Consider the following 19197-nt stretch of genomic DNA (forward strand, 5'->3'; position numbering starts at 1 on the left):
AAGTGAATTTATATACAAAAGGGTATATGTGTGTACATAGAAAAACCCATACAAGTGCTGAAGGCAGGTTAAGAGTTGACCAGGGAATAGTATAAATGAGCTGAGTTTTGAAAACCATTTTGAAAGAGGGAGAAGGAACTTGGCATACAGAGGAGGAGAGGGGAATGACCCATGCAAAGGCCTAGAGACAACAGTGGACAGGCCATGCTTTACCTAGGCTAAGGAGTGCAGGGATATACAAAAGAATGACCGAGTGGACAGACAAGGAGGAGGCCCAGTTGGAGTACCTGAGAGGGGTTGGTGGCAGCTCGGCCAACTTGGTGGCTGGGGGGTGGCTGGCTTGGTTCTTGGGAGTACTCTCTGGGGAGCCAATGCTCTTCAGGGAGATGTTGTCTGAGTCCAAAGCCACGGCCTTGGCTTTGGCCTTCTCCTTTTCCCGATCTGTCTGATTGACAGGGGCTGGAGTGGTCCGCCCACTGGCTACCTTAGATGGCTCCTTCAGTCTGGAGGGTGTAAGGCCTCCCTGCTTGGTGCTGAGGAGACTGGGGTCAATGCTGCTGCTAACGGGGCGAGGTCCACCCCGGCCACCGGTCACACTCATAGAACTAGACTTGGCTGGCCGGGGCAGGCTGCGATACTGGATATTGGAACGGGCTCCGGGAGCCAGGAATCCGGGCTCGGCACTGTTGGACACGTCTAAACTCGTCTTGCGTCCATTCACTGGCTTGACAGGGATGCCTGAGGACTTCTGGATCTTGCTGAGAGTGGCTGAACCACCAGTCTGCATGACAGTGGCTGTGCCCGTGGCAGGAGGTGGCTTCTTGTAGCCAAAGGATCCAGAAGTGGAGGGGCGAGCAATGCCTGAGGGAGGCTTCTTAGCATCGCTCAGGCGATCCCGGCCAGCATCGGAAGAGGAGCGCTGCAGCCCAGTATTCTTCACTGCAAGCTTACCCTTATCTGTAGCTTTGCCTTCAGGTTTGCCTGCATGAGGGTAGGAAATGAGACAAGAGTAGCTGAAACTGACCAGTATCTTAAAAAGTCTTTTCTTTCCCTCTTCCCATGGACATTGTCAACGTACTGCGGGATTTTAGAAGCCTAAATATGAGTACGCAAGTGCTGGATAAGCTGATGACATTTCCTGCCAGAGAGGAGACTTTGGGTGGGGGTGGGGTGCCTAGGATTTTTTGTTTTGTTCTCTTTTCTGCTCCCAGAGTAGAAGAGTCCACTTTGGTTAAAATGACAGAGACAACTGCAAAGATCATCAAGAAGAAAGTGTTTCTAACAACTGGTCAAGGAAGGGAAAAAAGGAGGCGAAGCAAATGGACTAGGGTATAGCAATGCCTACTGATAGAGACTAGAGGGAAATGTTGATTAAGCCTAAAATTTGCCCAAAGGGCCAACTTTGGGAGCACTACAAATTCTCTTGTTGTAACTATCTGACTTATTGTTTTCTTAGGATTTCCCTAAGATGTCAAGCAAGTACCTTGTGAAGACAAGTACAGTGACCAAATGTCTTGGGAGAGGAAAGAAAGAACCAACAGAAAAGGCAGGTCCTGTTGAAGGCAGGTCAAATTAGCCTCTGAACATACCATACCCCCTCCTCTATCTCTCACTAGCTGTGTGATTTTGGTCCAGGCACTTAACCTCTTTGAGTTTCTATTTCCATATTTGTAAAACAGGGACAAGATACCCATCATTCTAACTCACACGCTGCTTTGAAGACCAAATAGGATAACATAGGTTAAAGCACTACGCAAATGGTTGCTATCACCCTGTGGGTTAATGACCCTTAAGAAGAGAAGCAACCAAAGAAATAGACCTTTGCCCTTGTCCCTTCCTTTATTTCAGGCTTACCTGCAACTTTGAGGGCACTCTGAGCTGTATGAGTGATGGGAGAAGTGACAGCCACTGGTGGGGTCTTGCCCTTTTTCAGCGAACCAGGGTGTCCCAGGCTGATGGGCTTCTTCAGGTCTCCAACCTTGGATGAATCATCACAGCTCTCAGGCCGCTCTCTCCGCCACTTAGAAGTCCCAGGTTCCATCTTCAGGCTACCACTATCGTACTCCAGTTTTTTGGGGGCCTTCTCCTCTGACTCACTAAACCAGCTCAGCCCACTCTCTGCCAGTGAGCGCTTCTCTGAGTCTGTGCGTAGCTAAAGAGAAAAAGGCAGAGTGAGACACTTATTTGGGGATGGAGACTGTGTAGGTTTATTTTGATTCCTGGGCAGTCCTACCCTTCTCGGAGTAATTCAACTCTGGGTTTCTACCTATACTTCTAAAAGATTCCAGAGAGAAGATACCATATATATCTCTGGGTTTCTTTTTCTTCTTCAGTTGGAATAACTCTTACAGGGATCACTCCAAATTGGTGTAGGCACTAAATATAGGCATTATCACTGTGACATGTAAAGTCCTGGGTAGCCTCAGCTTTTTTTCTTAGCTCTAAAAGAACTTGGCCAAAGGTGTATGGAAACCAATCCCATGGAGTGGGTGAGTGTATGTGGATGTGTGTACACAGGCATTTCACAGTCTGCCCTGTGACTCATCTCGAGATGGTGGTTAGGCGTTTGCAAACTCACGTACCACTATTGTAGAGTTCCTGCGAGAAGTAGTGGGAGTTGTTGGGAGTGAGTTGAGTGAGGAGCTGGCATTGAATTCTTCTGAGCTGAGGTTGTCTGAGGCATCACTGAGCCCACTGCTAATGGAACTGCTTTCATCCCAGCTGCATGACAGGAGAGATAAAGATTAGCAGTTAAAACAGAAACCAAGGCAAGAAATAAAATTTTCATATATTGGTGGAAGAATAGCTCTGTCCTAACATATGTACTGGCCAAAATGGAAAGGCTTGCAGATTAGTTCTGGGTATGCCAGTAAATCAAAGCATGACTTGAATCTCCTTGTAATTTGGTGATGTTCTTCTGTAAAAGAAAGAGCTCTATCTTTATCTGGCAAGAGAAGATGTTATAGCTCCTTAACAAAGCAGTATGTTTTATAAAAACAAGGTAATTTTTGACACAGTCATTATACAAATTAATCTCCTTACCTTATAAACAGCCTCATTCTTATATTACCATATTCATTCATAGATGTATTCTCCAGGTTTTTTTCCCCCCATTTTCTAAATTTTTCCATATCTGGTAACAATGGCCAGAAAAAGATTTATCTTTTCTAGAATCCCTTAGACCTCTCATTTCTTATTACTCTCCTGTTTATACAGTTCACCCTCTCCTGGGATTTCCCAAGTCTTTTAGTTGGATTTAGCATTTTTTACAGTTGGGATGAGGTCCTGCTTCTACATTGCATATGTTGCTCTTCTCGTCAATGAACCAGACTTGAGGTGCTGTGGCCAAGCAGAGGTGCCAAGTTTGTGTGGAGTGGTTTCCTTTCTCTGTCAACTGTGTGAAATGTCAGATTTGTGGTATCAGGGAGAGAGACTGTTGTTAAACATTTGTATCAGTATGTTTTTATATTGAGAACCATGGACCAGTACTAAATGAACTTAATATAGCTCCCATCTCTTTGTAGTTTGGGTTCTAAAACATCCTTTGGCAGCTCATTTTTGGGTTTAAACAAGTATCAGAGAGTTTATTCTTAATCTCTACACTAAATAGCCTCTTCTGTCATTTGTACCAATTTCCTCTTTCCTATCCTTGTTTGCTATTAATACTTTTCTTTTTGATCATACTCATTTTTTTAAGCTCAAATTCTGTCTCCTACAAACTTCTTCCCAAGGTCTCATTTTCCCAGTCTTTCACAATTTATATTACTTCTTTCTGAACTCTAAAAAGTTCTTTAGGTTTCACTCAAGTTTTAGGGGCCTAAAATTGAACACAGAACTTCAACAAGGCGGCTGTATATGACTATCTGTGCCTGTAGGAACCTTTAAACTCTTGTATCTGTCTTCATAGGAGGTTTGTCAGCTTCGCGTGTGTGCAAGGACTAAAGAGGCTGAAGATGTTTCTTTTTGTGAATTAACTGGTATCTGGAAAATTTTTCCTTTTTGATTTATTTTGAGTTTCATGTCATGGAACAAAAATCAGACACACAAGTCATCTAAGAGTCTGGCCCAAATTTCAGTTGGCCTCCCTCTAATTCATGTGCTGGGAACAGGAAAGTGGGTGGTTTGGACATTTGGCTTGGTTGCTCTGTAGTGATTTATCTGACTACATTGAGAAAGAGCAAAGAAAGCATGGAGATTAGAACATACTACAGAGTTATTTAAATTGTATTACTATGAAATATAGCCATTATTAAATGACCGTCAACCTCTTTCCCTCCCCTGGACTCATAACATATTTTTATTCTCCCCACTTGTGTCATTAAATCTCACATTTTTCCTGGATTGTTAATGTATCAAACCCCCCATTTTGTAGAGAAAACATTGAGGGGGAAAGATCAATGCTGGCTTTATGATCCTATCAGCTCTTCTGATTCAAGATAAGATCTCTGGCAAGCAAATAAACAAAACTATTCACAGCATCTCCTCTTAGGACAAAGACAGAGGAAGCCTGTAGCACTGTACCTTCCATCTGAGATTAATTATTGGTAATTGAGGTCTTAGACTGGAGAAACTGGAAGGGCCCTTGCAAAGAGGACTGCAGCAGTCCATAACTCTAAAAAGAAATCTTCCTTTGTCCTACATTTATGAAAAGCCTAATGCTGAAATGGGGGAGGCAAGGGCTTGTCTTCTGGAGAGAGTTCAGGTCTTCCTTGCCCAAAAGACGTCCCTGCCGGAGTCAGGCTCTGGGGAATTTGGCTAGAGCATTTAAAAGATTTCCTGGCAAATGAATCTAGGCAGGTTCTGAACAAAAGGAAAATTCTGTTATCACCTAACAGTTAAGCATCTCTTTGGAGCGTATTTTATTTCTTTAAAAAAATCAGAAAAGTAATCCATGTTATAGTGAAGACACAAAACATTGCATAAAAATATATAGGAAAAAGAAAAAATATCCCTTTTCCTCCTTCCCATTTTTAACCACTGTTAAAAGTTCCTTACGCTTCCTTCAAGAATATTCCTATGCCAATCTCTATCTTCTGGTTGTCTGCAATCTAGATCTGCTGCATAGCTGATATAATGGGAGCAGACCCCATCATACTGGGGATTCTCTTTAGCTGACTCTTAAGTTTGGTCCCATTTTTCTCTTTGCTTGTGTTCTCTCTTTGTTTTAGAAATACCTCTTCTAGTAGGCTCCTAGAAAAGGATTCTCGGGAATTAAACTCTGTAAGATCTTAAATATCATAAAATGTCTTTATTCTATCTTTACATGTGAGAATTTGGCTAGGCAGAAAATTATAAGCTGAAAATAATTTTCTTTCATGATTTAAAGGCATTGTTCCATTGTCTAGTTTCTATTGTTGCCATTCTGATTCCTTTGTTTTCTCTATGGAAACTTTTAGGATCCTCCCTAGTATTCTGAAATATCATAATGACGTGCCTAGGTGTGAGCCTACTTTTATCCACTGAGTTGGGTACTTTATTGGACTCTTTTAAATCTAGCAGCTCACATCCTTCAGTTCTGGGAAATTTTTCCAAATTATTTCTGTGATGATTTTCACCTCTCTGTTTTTCTGTTTTCTTTTCTAAAATGTTTATTATTCACATGTTGGATTTTTAGGCTGATGCGCTACTTTTCTTTCTTTTCTCCCTTATTTTTCAGCACTATTTCTTTCACTCTACTTTTTTGGGCAATTGCCTCAATTTTATCCTCCATTCCTTCTATTAAGTTTTTCATTTCTGCAGTCACATGTTTTAATTTCCAAGGGTTCTTTTCTAAAATGGTATATTGCTCTTTCTTGCAAGGATGCAAAGTCTTCTCTTAACTCTCAGAGATATTTATTTATTTATTTGGGGAAAGGGTTTACAATCTGTTTGCATAGTTCCTGGTTTCAAGCTGCTCTTCGTTTGTTTTTGTCAGCATTTCATGTTCTCAGATATCTGGTGATCCTTGGCTGTCTGCTCATATTTAAGATTGGTACACTTGTTTAGAAGCTCTGTGCACACAGGGTATGACCTGCAACCATGGGTTAAGTATAGGGAGAGCTGATTGGACTGATTCATTTAAATCTTTTCTCTTGGGTTGTCCAGGTTTGCTAGAGAAGAATCTTCCAAACTCCTGCCTGAAGGGTGTGAAACCTGCATTCTGAGAGCTGAGTTGGGAAGAGGTCTAGGGATTTCAACATTCAATATGTAAACACTCACTTCATCCCCTTTGTTTACGGTTCAAAATCTATGCCCTCACTTGTGTCAGGAGTCCACTAGTCCAGAGACTCCCCTATTTACCCTCTCCAGAGAGAGTCTCCAATTTTCTTTTGATGAAGGGGAAGGGCAGTTGCTTTTCTGTAGTGGAGGAGAAGACCTGAGAGTCTAAGTGCTTCCTAAATAAATTTTCAACTAATCTTCTTGTTTTTAGTTTCACTTTTTCCCCCACTAAAGGTACCTGATGTCACCAATTACCATGTGTTTTGAGGGTTCTGGGGATGCAAAAAGAGTTGCTGCACCGCTCTCCCCACTGCTGGCTTAGGATTCAGCTTTAAATCTGCTAAATCAGTTAACACTTGCCCTTCTGATTTCTAGCTTCCCCAAAATTTTGTGGCTATATTGTCTCTTCCTTCTCCTATTCTTTGTACTTGTGCATTTATGGCTTAGAAAAACAACAACCCATTATTGCCATTTCACTTTTTTACTCTTGTGATAGTTGTGAGATATATTAAACTAATTTTATCAGTAGTAAAATGCCCATAAATGACACTCCATTGAGCTTATTCTTTTGGATAAGATGTTCTGATGGGTAGCCTTTGAATGGAATGAGAAGAGGAGATATGAGCTTTAGGGTTCTATTATCAAATTGGGCAGAGGCAGATGGAACCACCTAAAAGATATCTGAAGAATCAAGGGCTGTGGGAGAGAGGAGGCTCCATGGACTGTCCCTCCTAAAACATATGATTGCTTAAGGTCTAAGAACAAGAAAATCCTTAGAAGAGTTTGCCAAACTTACCAGCTAATAAGTCAGAGTACTATAGAGTAACTGCATGGCCATTTAAGATAGCAGGGAGAAGGGAAGTCAACTTAAATATGGCACCAAAAGAAAGAAAGAGTAGGACAGAGCTCAGAGTTCTGGAGGGCTACTGCAATCTGTTGTTCAGCAGAAAGAATTTCTCTGCTCACTTAGCTGTATTTTCCTGTCTCCCTCCTATTATTTCTCTTTAAATTTGTTTCTCACATAGATCTCAGGTGGAGAAAAGAGAGCTGGGCAACAATAAGCTCAGTCTAAATTCACTAGGATAAGAAAACAGAACTCAAAAACCTTAATATCCCTTTATAATCTGAACTATTTATAAATCCAAACATCAATCACTAATAGGTAACTGGATGTATAAGAGAAACGGTGTAAAAGTTTTCATTCTGGGAGGTTTATTACAAAAACAATGGCACTTTATCATTTTCCTCTATCCTCAAAATAGAAAAGGAAATGAGTCTTGAATAAGCATATGCAAGATTAAGTCAGATACAAACAGGACAATGGAAACGAAGACCCCTGTCCATGGTTATTTCTAAAGTGCTGCAACAGGTTATAGAGATAAATTAAAGAATTTTCTCCACAGGATATTTATTTTCCCATTTACTGGTCTCATATCCTCCAATCCTCCTTCTAAAACTTAACTTCTCATTTCGCATTTCCACTAAAAGCATCACTGTATTTTTCCTGTCATTTTTATCACAAACTTAGATATGTCTTTGACTCCTTTTTCTTCATGTCGCCCTCCTCATCAAGAAGCCCCATTGATTTTATTACCACTTGCCTCTCAAATCTATCTCTTCCTTTACATGTCCCCTGCCACTGCTCTAGTTCAGAGCCTAATGTCCCCCCACTTGCACTACTGTGAAAGGCCTTTTTCATTTGCCCCTCTCCATACAGCTCCTCTCTCTTCACTAGGCTCCATTTCCCTTAGGGTTCAAGTTGAGTCTCATATATCTTTGTACCACTCATACAATATCTTGTGCATAGTGGGATTCACTTGTGGACTTGAATTCCTGGCTTATGTGAAAGAAGAGTGATGGAATGTATAAACTCAGGAAGTGCTTCTTATCTATTCTCTAAAAAATGACTAGTAGTCTGTTTCCAAATAATCCTTGTTTCAGGGGGAATTTATAAACATTATCTTTAGAACTTCCAGTTCTCTGCTGAAATTCCCCATCTGTTCAAGAATGTAATTTACCTTTTCTACCAGATCCTCAAATATAGTTATAAAAAGTATTTTAACATCCTTTTCTGCATATTCCAACACCTGGGTCATCTTAGGGTTTGCTTCGATAAGACTTTTTTCTCTTGATTAGTCTTATAACTTTTTATTATATGCCAGATATTGAGTATAAAATAATAGTAATATGTGCACCCAGAAAATGGCATGTCCCTTCCTCAGTCAGGCTGGTAGGACTGAGAGCTGAGTAACAGAGCTATGTCTGGGTCTTTTTGCAGCTTTAAAGGCAGTTCACCAATGATTTCAAATGTTTTGAAGACAGGATCAGGACTGTCCTTTCAGCAGGACTTGGATCTCAGCACAGCAGGATTCCAGAGATCTCTATGCTTTACAGCCCAGCTACCAGCTTTTTTGAACTGCTGTGGAGTTCTCTTTTGTTTTTCAGCCCTGCCCCAGGCTTTCTGTGCCTCAGGAGATCTCTCCATCTTGCTGCCCTGCTCCCAGCCCTTGGTAGGCCACTTGTATGTACTCAGTGAAGGGTCCTTGTGCTTTGGAGGGGTATTTCTCTACCCTTCTGCCTTGCCCTCAGTTTCACTATATCATGCTACTGCTGTGTACTTGATCAAGGCCTGTGCACATTGGGAGGGAGAGGGAGGTGGGTCTTGCTGAGCTCTTCTGCCCTGCCCTTGGTCTTCAGCTTGCTGTACCCAGTGACAGTAAATGCCTCGTGGGAAAGAAATGGGGGTGGGTGAAGAAATGGGGGATTTGCTCTGTGGTTGGGGCTCCTTGTAGCCATCCCACATCCCTTCAAAACTTTGTATGAAGTTCAGCTATTTTCTTATTCTCTTTTAGGTTGGGTTTGCTCCTCCTCCTGCCATGCCCCTAGGATGAAGGCAGTGATACATTCCTTCTCTCCAATGAAGGGTTCATTCCTTTCTGGAATCTAGTTCATTTAGAATACTTTGCATCCTTAGATACTTTTTTTTTTTTTTTTAAGTTATGATGTTTGATGCTCATCCAGCTTATTCTTGTTGCTAGGGTGGGAGTGATAGGCTATCATGACAATATTTCATTCCTTTCAATAAATTAGCTCCTTGAATGCCCTTAGAATGGATAAAGCCCTCTGTTTTTAAGGCTGTAAGAATGGCAACTGATTCTCCCTCTTATTCTCTTGCCCACTTCCTAGCAGTGATACCAAATTCTAAGGAATACTCTGGTGTGCCCATCTCCTCTGTAGGATGAAAAGAGGGACTGTGAGAAGGCCAGCTCAGCTGAACACTGTCCTGTTTGTGTCTGTGCAGACATGTGTCAAAACATGGGGCAGGGAATGCTCCTCCCCTCTGGGAAAAGCACCAACACTAACGTAGCTCTTGGCTGGGTTTGGCTACCCCTCCCAGGCTTCTTTCACATAGTCTGCTCCCCACATTTCAGTCCCAGCCATTCCACAGAATTTGAATGATCCAGGGAGCCTGCAGGCAGCCAGAGGACCAAGGGTGTGGGCTAGCTAACTCAAAGGGTAGACTGAGAAAATCCTTATTGCTTCTCTAGTACAGCATGGTTCCCAAAAGTTAAACTTGAACACTGAATTTGTACTCCTTTCCAGAATATATATGCCTGGTGAATCATTAACCAAGTTTCTCTGATTATTTACTACCTAATAGATAGGAACTCTATATGGAACATTACTTTTTCCTCTGAGAGGGGAGAAATATCTGCAATATGATGGGCTGGATATAAGAGCCGGGATTTTTTTCTCTTGAAATTATTTTTCCTTCCAGCTAGCATATATGGAATTGGAAGCCTAATATTATAGCTCCAGGAGGTACCTAGAACTCCCCGCTCTCCCATCTATAAAAAAGAAGCACTATCTATACCATTTAAATTGTAAATAGGCGTCAAGGCAGCAGGAAGGTGTTTGATTTGACCACACAGTGTACCAAACTTCTGGGAATTAAATCCCCAAACCAGTCATGAAAAGAAGCCAGAGTCAGACTTGGGAGGCTTTCAGGCCCATAACTGTACTAACAAGGGTGACTGTGTTGTGCAACGTACAAACATCAAATGGTGTGGAGGGAGAAAAGATCACCAATAGCCACAACTCTTGATATCGTCTCACTTGCTAGGGTTGATGGACGGTGGCCTAGGTTAGGCAGTTAAATAGGCAACAGTGACAGGTGGTGAGACAAAGTGTGAATATAAGTCTGAGAAATGAGGGCAATCTGAAGGCAAATATGGTGATAGCTAGCAAATGTGATGAACCTGATTCTAGGTTCCCCAAGGACCAGAATGTCTGTGGATCAAGATAAAAGGAATGTTTTGATAATGCAATCGCTTTAGATAATGCTTCTACTGGACAATTCTGCAGCCAGGGGCTATCTTATGATGTCTGTCATCAAAACTCAAATTATTGGTACTTCAATGGGACAGAGCAAAATAGTACATAAAACTAGGTCTGGATCAGCCTGAGTTAGAATTAAATACATAAAGACACTAAAAATTAATCTGTCCTCTTGAGGAAGCAAATCTTATTGGTTGGAAATGGACCAACACTGACTTCAAAGGGTACACTTCAATGGACCAGAATATATTCCTGATATTTGCTCTAGTCTTGAACATTTTACAACTTCCTTGGAACCACACCCGTTTGGGGCAGAGATACAGCTTTCCTTGCTTGTTACCTTGCTAATATTCTTACTGTCTATGATGAAATGTAATAGGGCAAATCTATGAAAATGCCAATTTTGAAGATTAAAAAACGGTTAAACATGAGCAATTCCATATTATTCAACATAAAAAAATTTTCATTTTTTGTCTATGTTTCAGCACTTGTTTGCTACAAAAGTGTAGTAATGGATTCTTAACTCTTAGTAGGAAGGGACTGAGGTTTGAAATCTGAGTCAAATGACAGAAATGACCTGTCCCAGGCTAAGCCTACTTTCGTACATCTGAACAAAGAAACATGTTTTGGAGGATTCTCCTCAAACCAGAGTTCTAAAGATAACCCATTCTTCATGTGCCTTTTAAACCTTCTTTGGGTCCATTCTTGAAGTGAACCACTTGGTTGGTAGCCAGTCCCTGCTTCCAAAAAGTCCCTCAGACAAGCAATGGAGATGTGGGTTTCTAATAAGAGAATTAGTTAGTGATGTTCCATCTCTGATCCCTGTATCAAGTGGAACCTTCCTCTCCTTTGCTAACAAGGTAGTGATCTCTTAAGTGTGTGCTAATGTGGTAGCAACTAGTCATAAGTGCCTATTAAGTACTTGAAACTTGGCTAGTCCAAATTGGATGTGCAGCAAAATTTCAAAGACTTAGTATAAGATTTCAAAGACTTAGTATGAAAAAAGGAATGTAAAATATCTTATTAATAATATCTTCAAGTACATATTGAAATTATAATATTTTGGATATTTTGGCTTAAATAAAACATATTAAAATTAATTGAATGTGTTTTGCTTTTTTAAAAAATGTGCCTACTAGAAAATTTAAAATTACTTATGTGGCTCACATTACATTTCTATTGGAAAGTGCTGTCCTAGACAGGAAACATTTGGTCCATGAAATGTCAATTTTGAAGAGATGGAGTTCATATGTTACAGTAGTCACATCTAATCCATGACCTGAAAAAGCTGTAGTTTGCATTTAAACTTCAGCTGATTCTTTACTTGATGGCACCAAATGTGGAAGAATTGTTGGGTACATACCTATGTTGGGTACATACTACCTACCATCTGAAAGAGCATTCAAGGGATTAAAGAGGATACGTGATAAAGATTATGGAAGAGTCAGAATGAAACTGGGCAATTTTGTGAAGCTGTATCAAGACCATGTAAAGAAACCCACATTCTGTTCAAGTACCACCAAAGTTCTTAAAGTCAATAAGCTCTCCTGCTCCCCACCCCCATGTGGCCGCAGAGCACTGCAGGAGCAAGGGGGGAGTACAGTGTCTGCTTCATTACATGTCTGTGGTTTGGCTGAGATCACAGCAAGCGAGCCTGATCTGGCCAGCAAAGCCAGGCAATAACAGGAGAGACGAATTGCACGGAGTGAGAGATTTAGAGGAAGAGTGGGTGGAGCAGAGAAGAAGCCAATGTAAATTTTTTTTCAAGCTAAGTTTGCCTGCCAAGTGTTACTCAAGGGTAAAGATCACCAAGAAGAAGGGCCTCTAAAAAACAAGGTAACCAGAGTCTTATATGAAGTTGGAGGATATGTACAAATAGGAAAAATGATTTCGCTCCCTTGATACAATGGGCAGTGAGCTCATACTTCATCCCAGTCCTTCAAGAAAACCAATGGTTTTAGCAACTTGTTAAAGATGCTTCCTAGAACTCCGGTTTGAAGCACAGAACTATCTGATTAATTTGTTCAAGTCTAAAATACTGAGGCTAATTTGATGAATGGAATATGGGTTGGGGACCCCACAATTCAGATTTACTTCCTACAGATTGGTTGCCTGGTACTATTGGCTCTAATGAAAATCAGAGAAGATTGTTACCACAATTTTGGAGCCTATCATTTCAGAGTATCTGCTGCAACATCTAGGTGATGAATTCTTACTCAGACTCATCTGGGAATATGATAAAGATTAGTACCACAAAAGGTGAAAATATTTTCTGAAGATCAAAACCAGTTGAAGTGAAAGCTAAGGAAACGAAACCCCAATACTTTGGTCTTTCTGCTGAATTCTGAAATCACAGATTGCCACTGTTGCCATTTAAAAAAAAAATCAGTCAGCTCGTAATTCCTAAAGTGACTGCCAAAGTTCCTTGTGGCATCTAGAAAGGAGTTAGAATAAATAAATACAGGGCTACTGCCTCACTAAGAATACGAAAAGCCACCCTGATGTACCAGTAGAGAGAAGCTATTTGCTTTTATTTCTGACGATGCTTAGAATTGTGAGAAAACATCTTTCTGATTGGTCTCAACTTTTAATTCACCTCAACCCTCCCTTGTCAAAGTTGTAACCAGCATGTCCACTTCTCCTACAAGGTCTAAATCTTTTTTAGTGCTGTCAGTAGGACCATGTACCCAGTCCTAGGCAGAACCCAGATAAAACTAAAGCCTTAAGTTCCGGTTTCATACCTTGTGCCTAAATCTGTGCAGCTGCTATCTTACAAGTGGCAAAAGAAAGGTTTTAGAGAGAATTAGCTTACTAGCATGGGGTACTTAATTGGTCTGGAGAACTGGATGCCCTAGTAATAGTATACAAAATTCTGTGCATATGTGCATTTTTCTGATATCTGCCCATAATTTCAGATTCTCAAATGTGTCTATAACCCAGGAAAAAAAACATCATTTTACCTCTTACCATCCTGATTCAAGCATTCCTTTCTTAAAGCCTTGAATCTGGATTTTAATCTTTACTTTAAGGTTAACAGAGTTTCTTAGTCTATTAACTAGTGAAAATTCACTTATTCTTTATTTACACATCAAGACATTCATTGAGGTACACTGGACAACTGTCCACCTCCATAATTTTCAGTTCAGGATTTCTAACAACAGGTTTCTGAGCTGACACCAAACGTCAATACAGCCAAAATAAAATACCCAAATCCATTAGCTAGGTACAGTAGATGCTATGAAGGATGGAGTCAATCAAAGTGGAAGGAATTACTGCTGCTTTAACTTGGCAGCAAAATTAACCCTGGAGAAATCCCATCTTTCTATGATGAAATCAGGTTCTATGTGTGCTTCTCTATTGACACAATACACAATTATGCAGCCCTGCAAATAGCTTGTATAGCACTTTGTGGAGCAAAATGGATGCAACTGGACTAGAAGTATCAATATATTTTGGGGGGCTCTTAACGTCAGAAAGGGTAATTGCAGAGTAGTGGGAAGAGACAGAGAAGTGAGAATATAAGGGCAAGACATGAGAGACTGTTTCTGAGGTGTGGGTTAAAGCTTTGCCATGTCAGCTGGCAGGGCTGGCAGGAGCAAAGAATAAAGAGCAGAAAGTTGAGCTGTTTAACGGGAGTCTCCTTAATTAGGACCAACTGTGGGTGAGGACTGCTGACTCGGCTGGCCACAATTTGTTTGAGTTTCTCTAGTTTCAGAGATTTCCCTTTTTGCCCGCCCAAGCCTTTCCCCTCCTCTACTTCTTTTACAGGGATAGGAATGGAAAAAAACAAGGCATCTTTCTCTCTTTTTCAGACGTTTCCAAGTCAGGAAATTTAAATCCTTCAAAGAGTAAAACATAACTGGGCATCTCAAGAAAAAAGGAAAAATTCCCAGGCATGCCATCAAATTCACCTTCAAAGGATAAAAGGCAGCCCTCTGGAGCAGGTTCTGGAATATTGGATATGTATTTCTATCTTCATTACTCTTTATTAATAGAGTTGAATCAGTTTACCTGTCTTAGCCTCCCTTTCCCCATGGGTGAACAGGTAAATTCAACACCTACTAACCAAAAGGTTTGGAAAGCTAAACATCAAGGAAAATAATTTTGATTCTTAACTTTGGCAAGAAAACATCTTCAAAAAAACTAAAAATCACTAAATTAAGATGTCAATTGATAAAAATGATCTGACCCTACTATGAAAAAGTGTTTTAACTTGAGTTTCTACATTTTTATGAAGAAGGCTCTGAGAACAATCAGTAGGGTACTGTTTTGAACCAACATTCCCTTATGGTTCTAAAACCCATGCAGATGGCCCTATTTTGCAGATTTTTGGAAAGGAGGAAAATGATCATTTTAATTTAAAATTTCATGAGATACTTCCTGTTTCCTTCCCACTGTCTCATCCATAACCTTCCCGAGACACTTCCTTAGGAGTCTGCGGCACAATTCTAAATTCTAAAACCTCTGGCTAATTAAGAAGAACTGCCTTCCGCATTTTCTTTAAACCAATAAGGAAATAAGAGACAACTGACAATACTCTGAAAAGTAGGAAAGGTTCAGGTAAAGGGCCTAGACCAGGAGTCAGCAAACTTTTTCTGTAAAGGGCCAGACAGTAAATAAAATAGCTTTGTGGGCTGTAAAGGACTCTAGCAATTACTCAACTCTGCCATTATAGTGTGAAAACAGCCATAGACAATACTTGAATGAATGTAGCACTGTTCCAATGTAACCTTATTTATGGACATTGAAATCTGAGTTTTGTATAATTTTCATGTGTCACAAAATACTCTTTTTTAATTAGAGAAGTGGGTTTATAGAACAATCATGCATAAAATGCAGGGTTCCCTTATATCATCCTATTATTAACACCTTGCATTGGTGTGGTATATTTGTTACAACTGATGAAAGCACATTTTTATAATTGTGCTATTAACTATAGTCCACGGCTTAACTTAGATTCACTGTTTGTGTTTTGCAGTTTATGGAGTTTTTTTTTTAATTTTTTCTAATAATATATATACAACCTAAAATTCCCCCTTAACCAGATTCAAATAGATAATTCTGTGCTGTTAGTTACTTTTGATTTTTTCAATCAATTTTATATAAAAATGTAAAAAACATTCTTACCTTGTAGGCCATTAAAAAATAGAGGGTAGGCTGGATTTGGCCTGCAGGTTGAAGTCTGCCCACCCTTGGGCTAGACCAAAATAATAAAAAGGGCCTTAAAAACGAAAAGAGAAAGAAAGAACAGTTCCCCAATTGATAGTCCTGGCTGAAAAAGCAACTGTGGATTAAAGATGACCTCCTGGGTTTCCACTTTTATGTCCTTTTAGTGTCTTTCTAATCTGACCTGCTCAGTTGACAAGTCAAAACAACATTTTTCTACCAGCAGCACTACTGGCTCAGTTTTGACTGAGGGATATAAAGGCGATGGGGAATTGATGGAGGGAGGCAAAGAAAAGAAGAAAAAAGAAAGCATTAGTATCGCTGGCACTTCATCTCTGAAATCAGGCAATGCCTTAAAGTAGGATGGAATTCAGACATTTTTGTAGCTTTTAGAATGATTTATGCAGGGCTGACAGGAGCAAAAGCCTTTGCTAGTCAGAAACACAAATGCTGCTACAAAGACAGGTTGAAATACATCATGTAGAGTCCACGTGTCCTATACATGTTTCTGTTACTTGTATGGCAACAAATAAAAATCCTTAATATTAACAAGCTGCCATTCTTCTTTGGATCTCAAATTGCCCTGGTTGCTGAAAGTAACTATCAAAAGAGGTGTGAAAAGGGATAGGAACTCGTGTCCCATATTCATACTACTAGAATCTGTGCAACTGAGCAGTTTCTGGCAGCTCCAAAATTTCAGGCCAGACTGCTGGTGTGAAATGCTGAGCTGGCAATAAACACCTCTGGCCTGTAACTACTCTCTCTCCGTGTAATGAGGCTTCCCACCACAAACCAATGAACTGCCAGGCATTCCCTTTGAACACATCACTCCCCCTTTTTAACTTCTTTGTATCACATTCACTCTTTTCACTCCAGAAACCCTAGCTTTCCACTGCCATCTTTTCTCTCTTTTACTCTATTAAACAAAAAGTCCACTTTCCAGCCTCTTCTTTAGTGCTTCCAAATAAGCAGGGGAGATCATCTGTTTTTTTATTTTTTAATTTCTATTCCCTGAGCCTCCTTCTTCAGTCAAATATCTTTAAATTATGACTCAAAATAAGAGGGCCAATGCGGCACCCAAGCTTCTCTCTACCAGTAATTACCCGAATGCTGTCCAACTTCAGTCTACCAAAGAAAAAACAAAACAAGGAACACCAAAAAAGGAAAGCTGAGAAAACAAAAACAGTAGCTATATACATGCACACAAATCCCAAATCCTAAAACCTAAAGAAAAAGACATTGGATTCTATTTCCTCAAGTCTGCTTGCACACGATCATACTGAACGACATGGTAACATTGGTTAGAGAGACCTAAGTACGTTCTTAGACCCAGAGACTTGAGCACCTATGAAGAGCTACTCAGGATATGCCCAAGATATATGACTGTATGACACTTGGTAATGCACATAAAGGGAATGTCGTGTGAATTCACAGATTCCCCACAACCACTTAGTATTGAAGCATTTGTGGCAAGCTAAACTACTTGTTTTGTTTTTTATTTCAAAAATAGTACTGAGAGAAAACAACCCACTACAGAATGCAACCACTTCACTCAGGAATTCATACCCTCTTGAGATCCCTAAGGAGAAATTCAGTGAACAACCTTGGATAAAGAATGTTACTCTAATAGAAGTCAAAAGCAGGGCCACACAAAAATAGTGCTGTCCCTTCAGTAAATGTACAGGAAAACAAATACCCCAGGCTGGTTGGAGAGTCATAAATAAGATAAATGATGAGGCTGTTTTCTGGGTTATGTACATTTTTAACACAACCTCTGTAAATCCCACTTGGATTATCTTTGAAGTTTTGACCTCAGTGACTTTGGCTAGATTTCTTCGTTCTCACAGGAACTTTTGCAACTCCTTTCCATGCCCCATATTACTTACAAACTAAAGATGCCAATCTTATATGGTGGCAATGGACACAGGGATAGGGGTGCAGGGTGTTAACAGCTTTCTCTTTTTACCAATCCACAAAGAATTAGAACCCAAGTTCCCAAAAGAGCTTCAGTGTGTTGCCAAGGAGGCTTACTCAATTTGTTACTCAATTGGCACCCTGACATCATTATTTCAAAAGAAATAGTTCTGAGAATGTAAGAGAATTTAAAGACACACTTCATTACTAAGGCTTTCTTAATTTGCATGGATTCAACTATAAAGATTTCCACTGTAAAAAAGCAATCCATATAAAAGTCTGAGACTTTCTTGTGTCAAGTTGGTGTTCACTTAATCATCAAGTGGGCTGGAGTATCACTCAACATTAGCTATTACTTATACCAACCCAGTCAAGCATAACCAATATAACCTTTACATTGCTGGGCAAACATGCAGCAATGCCCTGCACTTAACCAGAGGAAAGCCTGCAGTTTTACTAAAATGAGTCATAGCTTCCTGAAAAACAACCTGAATAATTTAGGAAACCGAGAAGACAACTAAGTGATACTAATGCCCTCAAGGTCTTTGCATCATGCCTCAAACTCAGAAATGTTGACGCCTGAGTGACAGTCTGTGAAGTCAAGGCAGTTATCTAGCTCATTCATTTCTGTTCATATTTTGTCTATATGTTTGCATCAAATAAAAGTAATGTATCTACTTTACTACTAATACACTGTGGAGACCCAAAGTGTTTCTTAAATACTCACTATTAAAAAGGCATCTTTAATATGCTGCCTTATGTACTGACCCCTAGCACTTGATTTTGTCAAAACGGCATGCATTTTACATTGTATTTCTAGTGGAGATGCCAGATTTGTGATCTAACCAGATATTCTAATCTTCTTTTTCTTTGTGAACATCACTAGATATCATTAAAACAACATTTACCATTTATCGAGTACTTAAATATGCCAGGGACTTTGCTAGGCACTTTTACTGATGTGTGGTTAAATAAAACCTCATTTAAACTTCATATTAACCTTGAATTAGGTATTATGTCCATTTACCTACATGGAAGCTGAAATTTAAGACAGGTAGTCACATATCCAAGGACCCACAGATAGTAAGAACCAGAGACAGTTTAACAGTGAGATGTCTGACTGTAAATAGACAGTTTTAAACCACTACATACTCCTATAAATGCTCCCATCATATGAGACACAACTGAAACTAGGGGTGGTCACAGAATAGTGAAACTAAATTACACATTTACTCAGATCACAAGGGAACCATTTGGCATTACTTCTGTAGTGCATTATTTGGCAGCTTTCCAAATGGTGTTCCACTGGAGGGCTAGGATCACTTATACAACTCTTGGGGCTCTTTGAAGGAAAAGGTGGTCTCCAGGTCAAATTTAATTTGCATTTGCTCTATCACTTCCATATTGCATCTCAGTAGTTACTGGGGTTTAGGACCGAGAATCATGAATAAGAAATGGGATTTGTTCCTAGTCCTCAAAAAGCCTGCAAACCAAAATACAATTTGCTTGAAGGAGTGACCAGCTCCTACCTACCTACTAGGAAGGGTTTCAGCAAAAGGAAGAATGTAGGGTAGGTTATAT

General features: G+C 40.0%; 1 protein-coding gene across 7 annotated transcripts in view; it reads right to left on the minus strand.

Annotated features, from left to right (window-relative positions):
- The window catches only part of NAV1 (neuron navigator 1), a 266333-nt gene that overhangs the window by 52574 nt on the left and 194562 nt on the right, over positions 1–19197 (minus strand). For all 7 annotated transcript variants that reach the window (XM_037825060.1, XM_037825057.1, XM_037825059.1 and 4 more), the window contains 3 exons: positions 2583–2721; positions 1855–2152; positions 288–981 (listed from right to left, as the gene is read on the minus strand). In XM_037825060.1, the coding sequence (XP_037680988.1) occupies positions 288–981; positions 1855–2152; positions 2583–2721 (1131 nt within the window). The remainder of the gene's footprint in view (positions 1–287; positions 982–1854; positions 2153–2582; positions 2722–19197) is intronic.

This window comes from Choloepus didactylus, chromosome 2 (assembly GCF_015220235.1).
Source record: "Choloepus didactylus isolate mChoDid1 chromosome 2, mChoDid1.pri, whole genome shotgun sequence".
Classification (NCBI taxonomy): domain Eukaryota; kingdom Metazoa; phylum Chordata; class Mammalia; order Pilosa; family Megalonychidae; genus Choloepus; species Choloepus didactylus.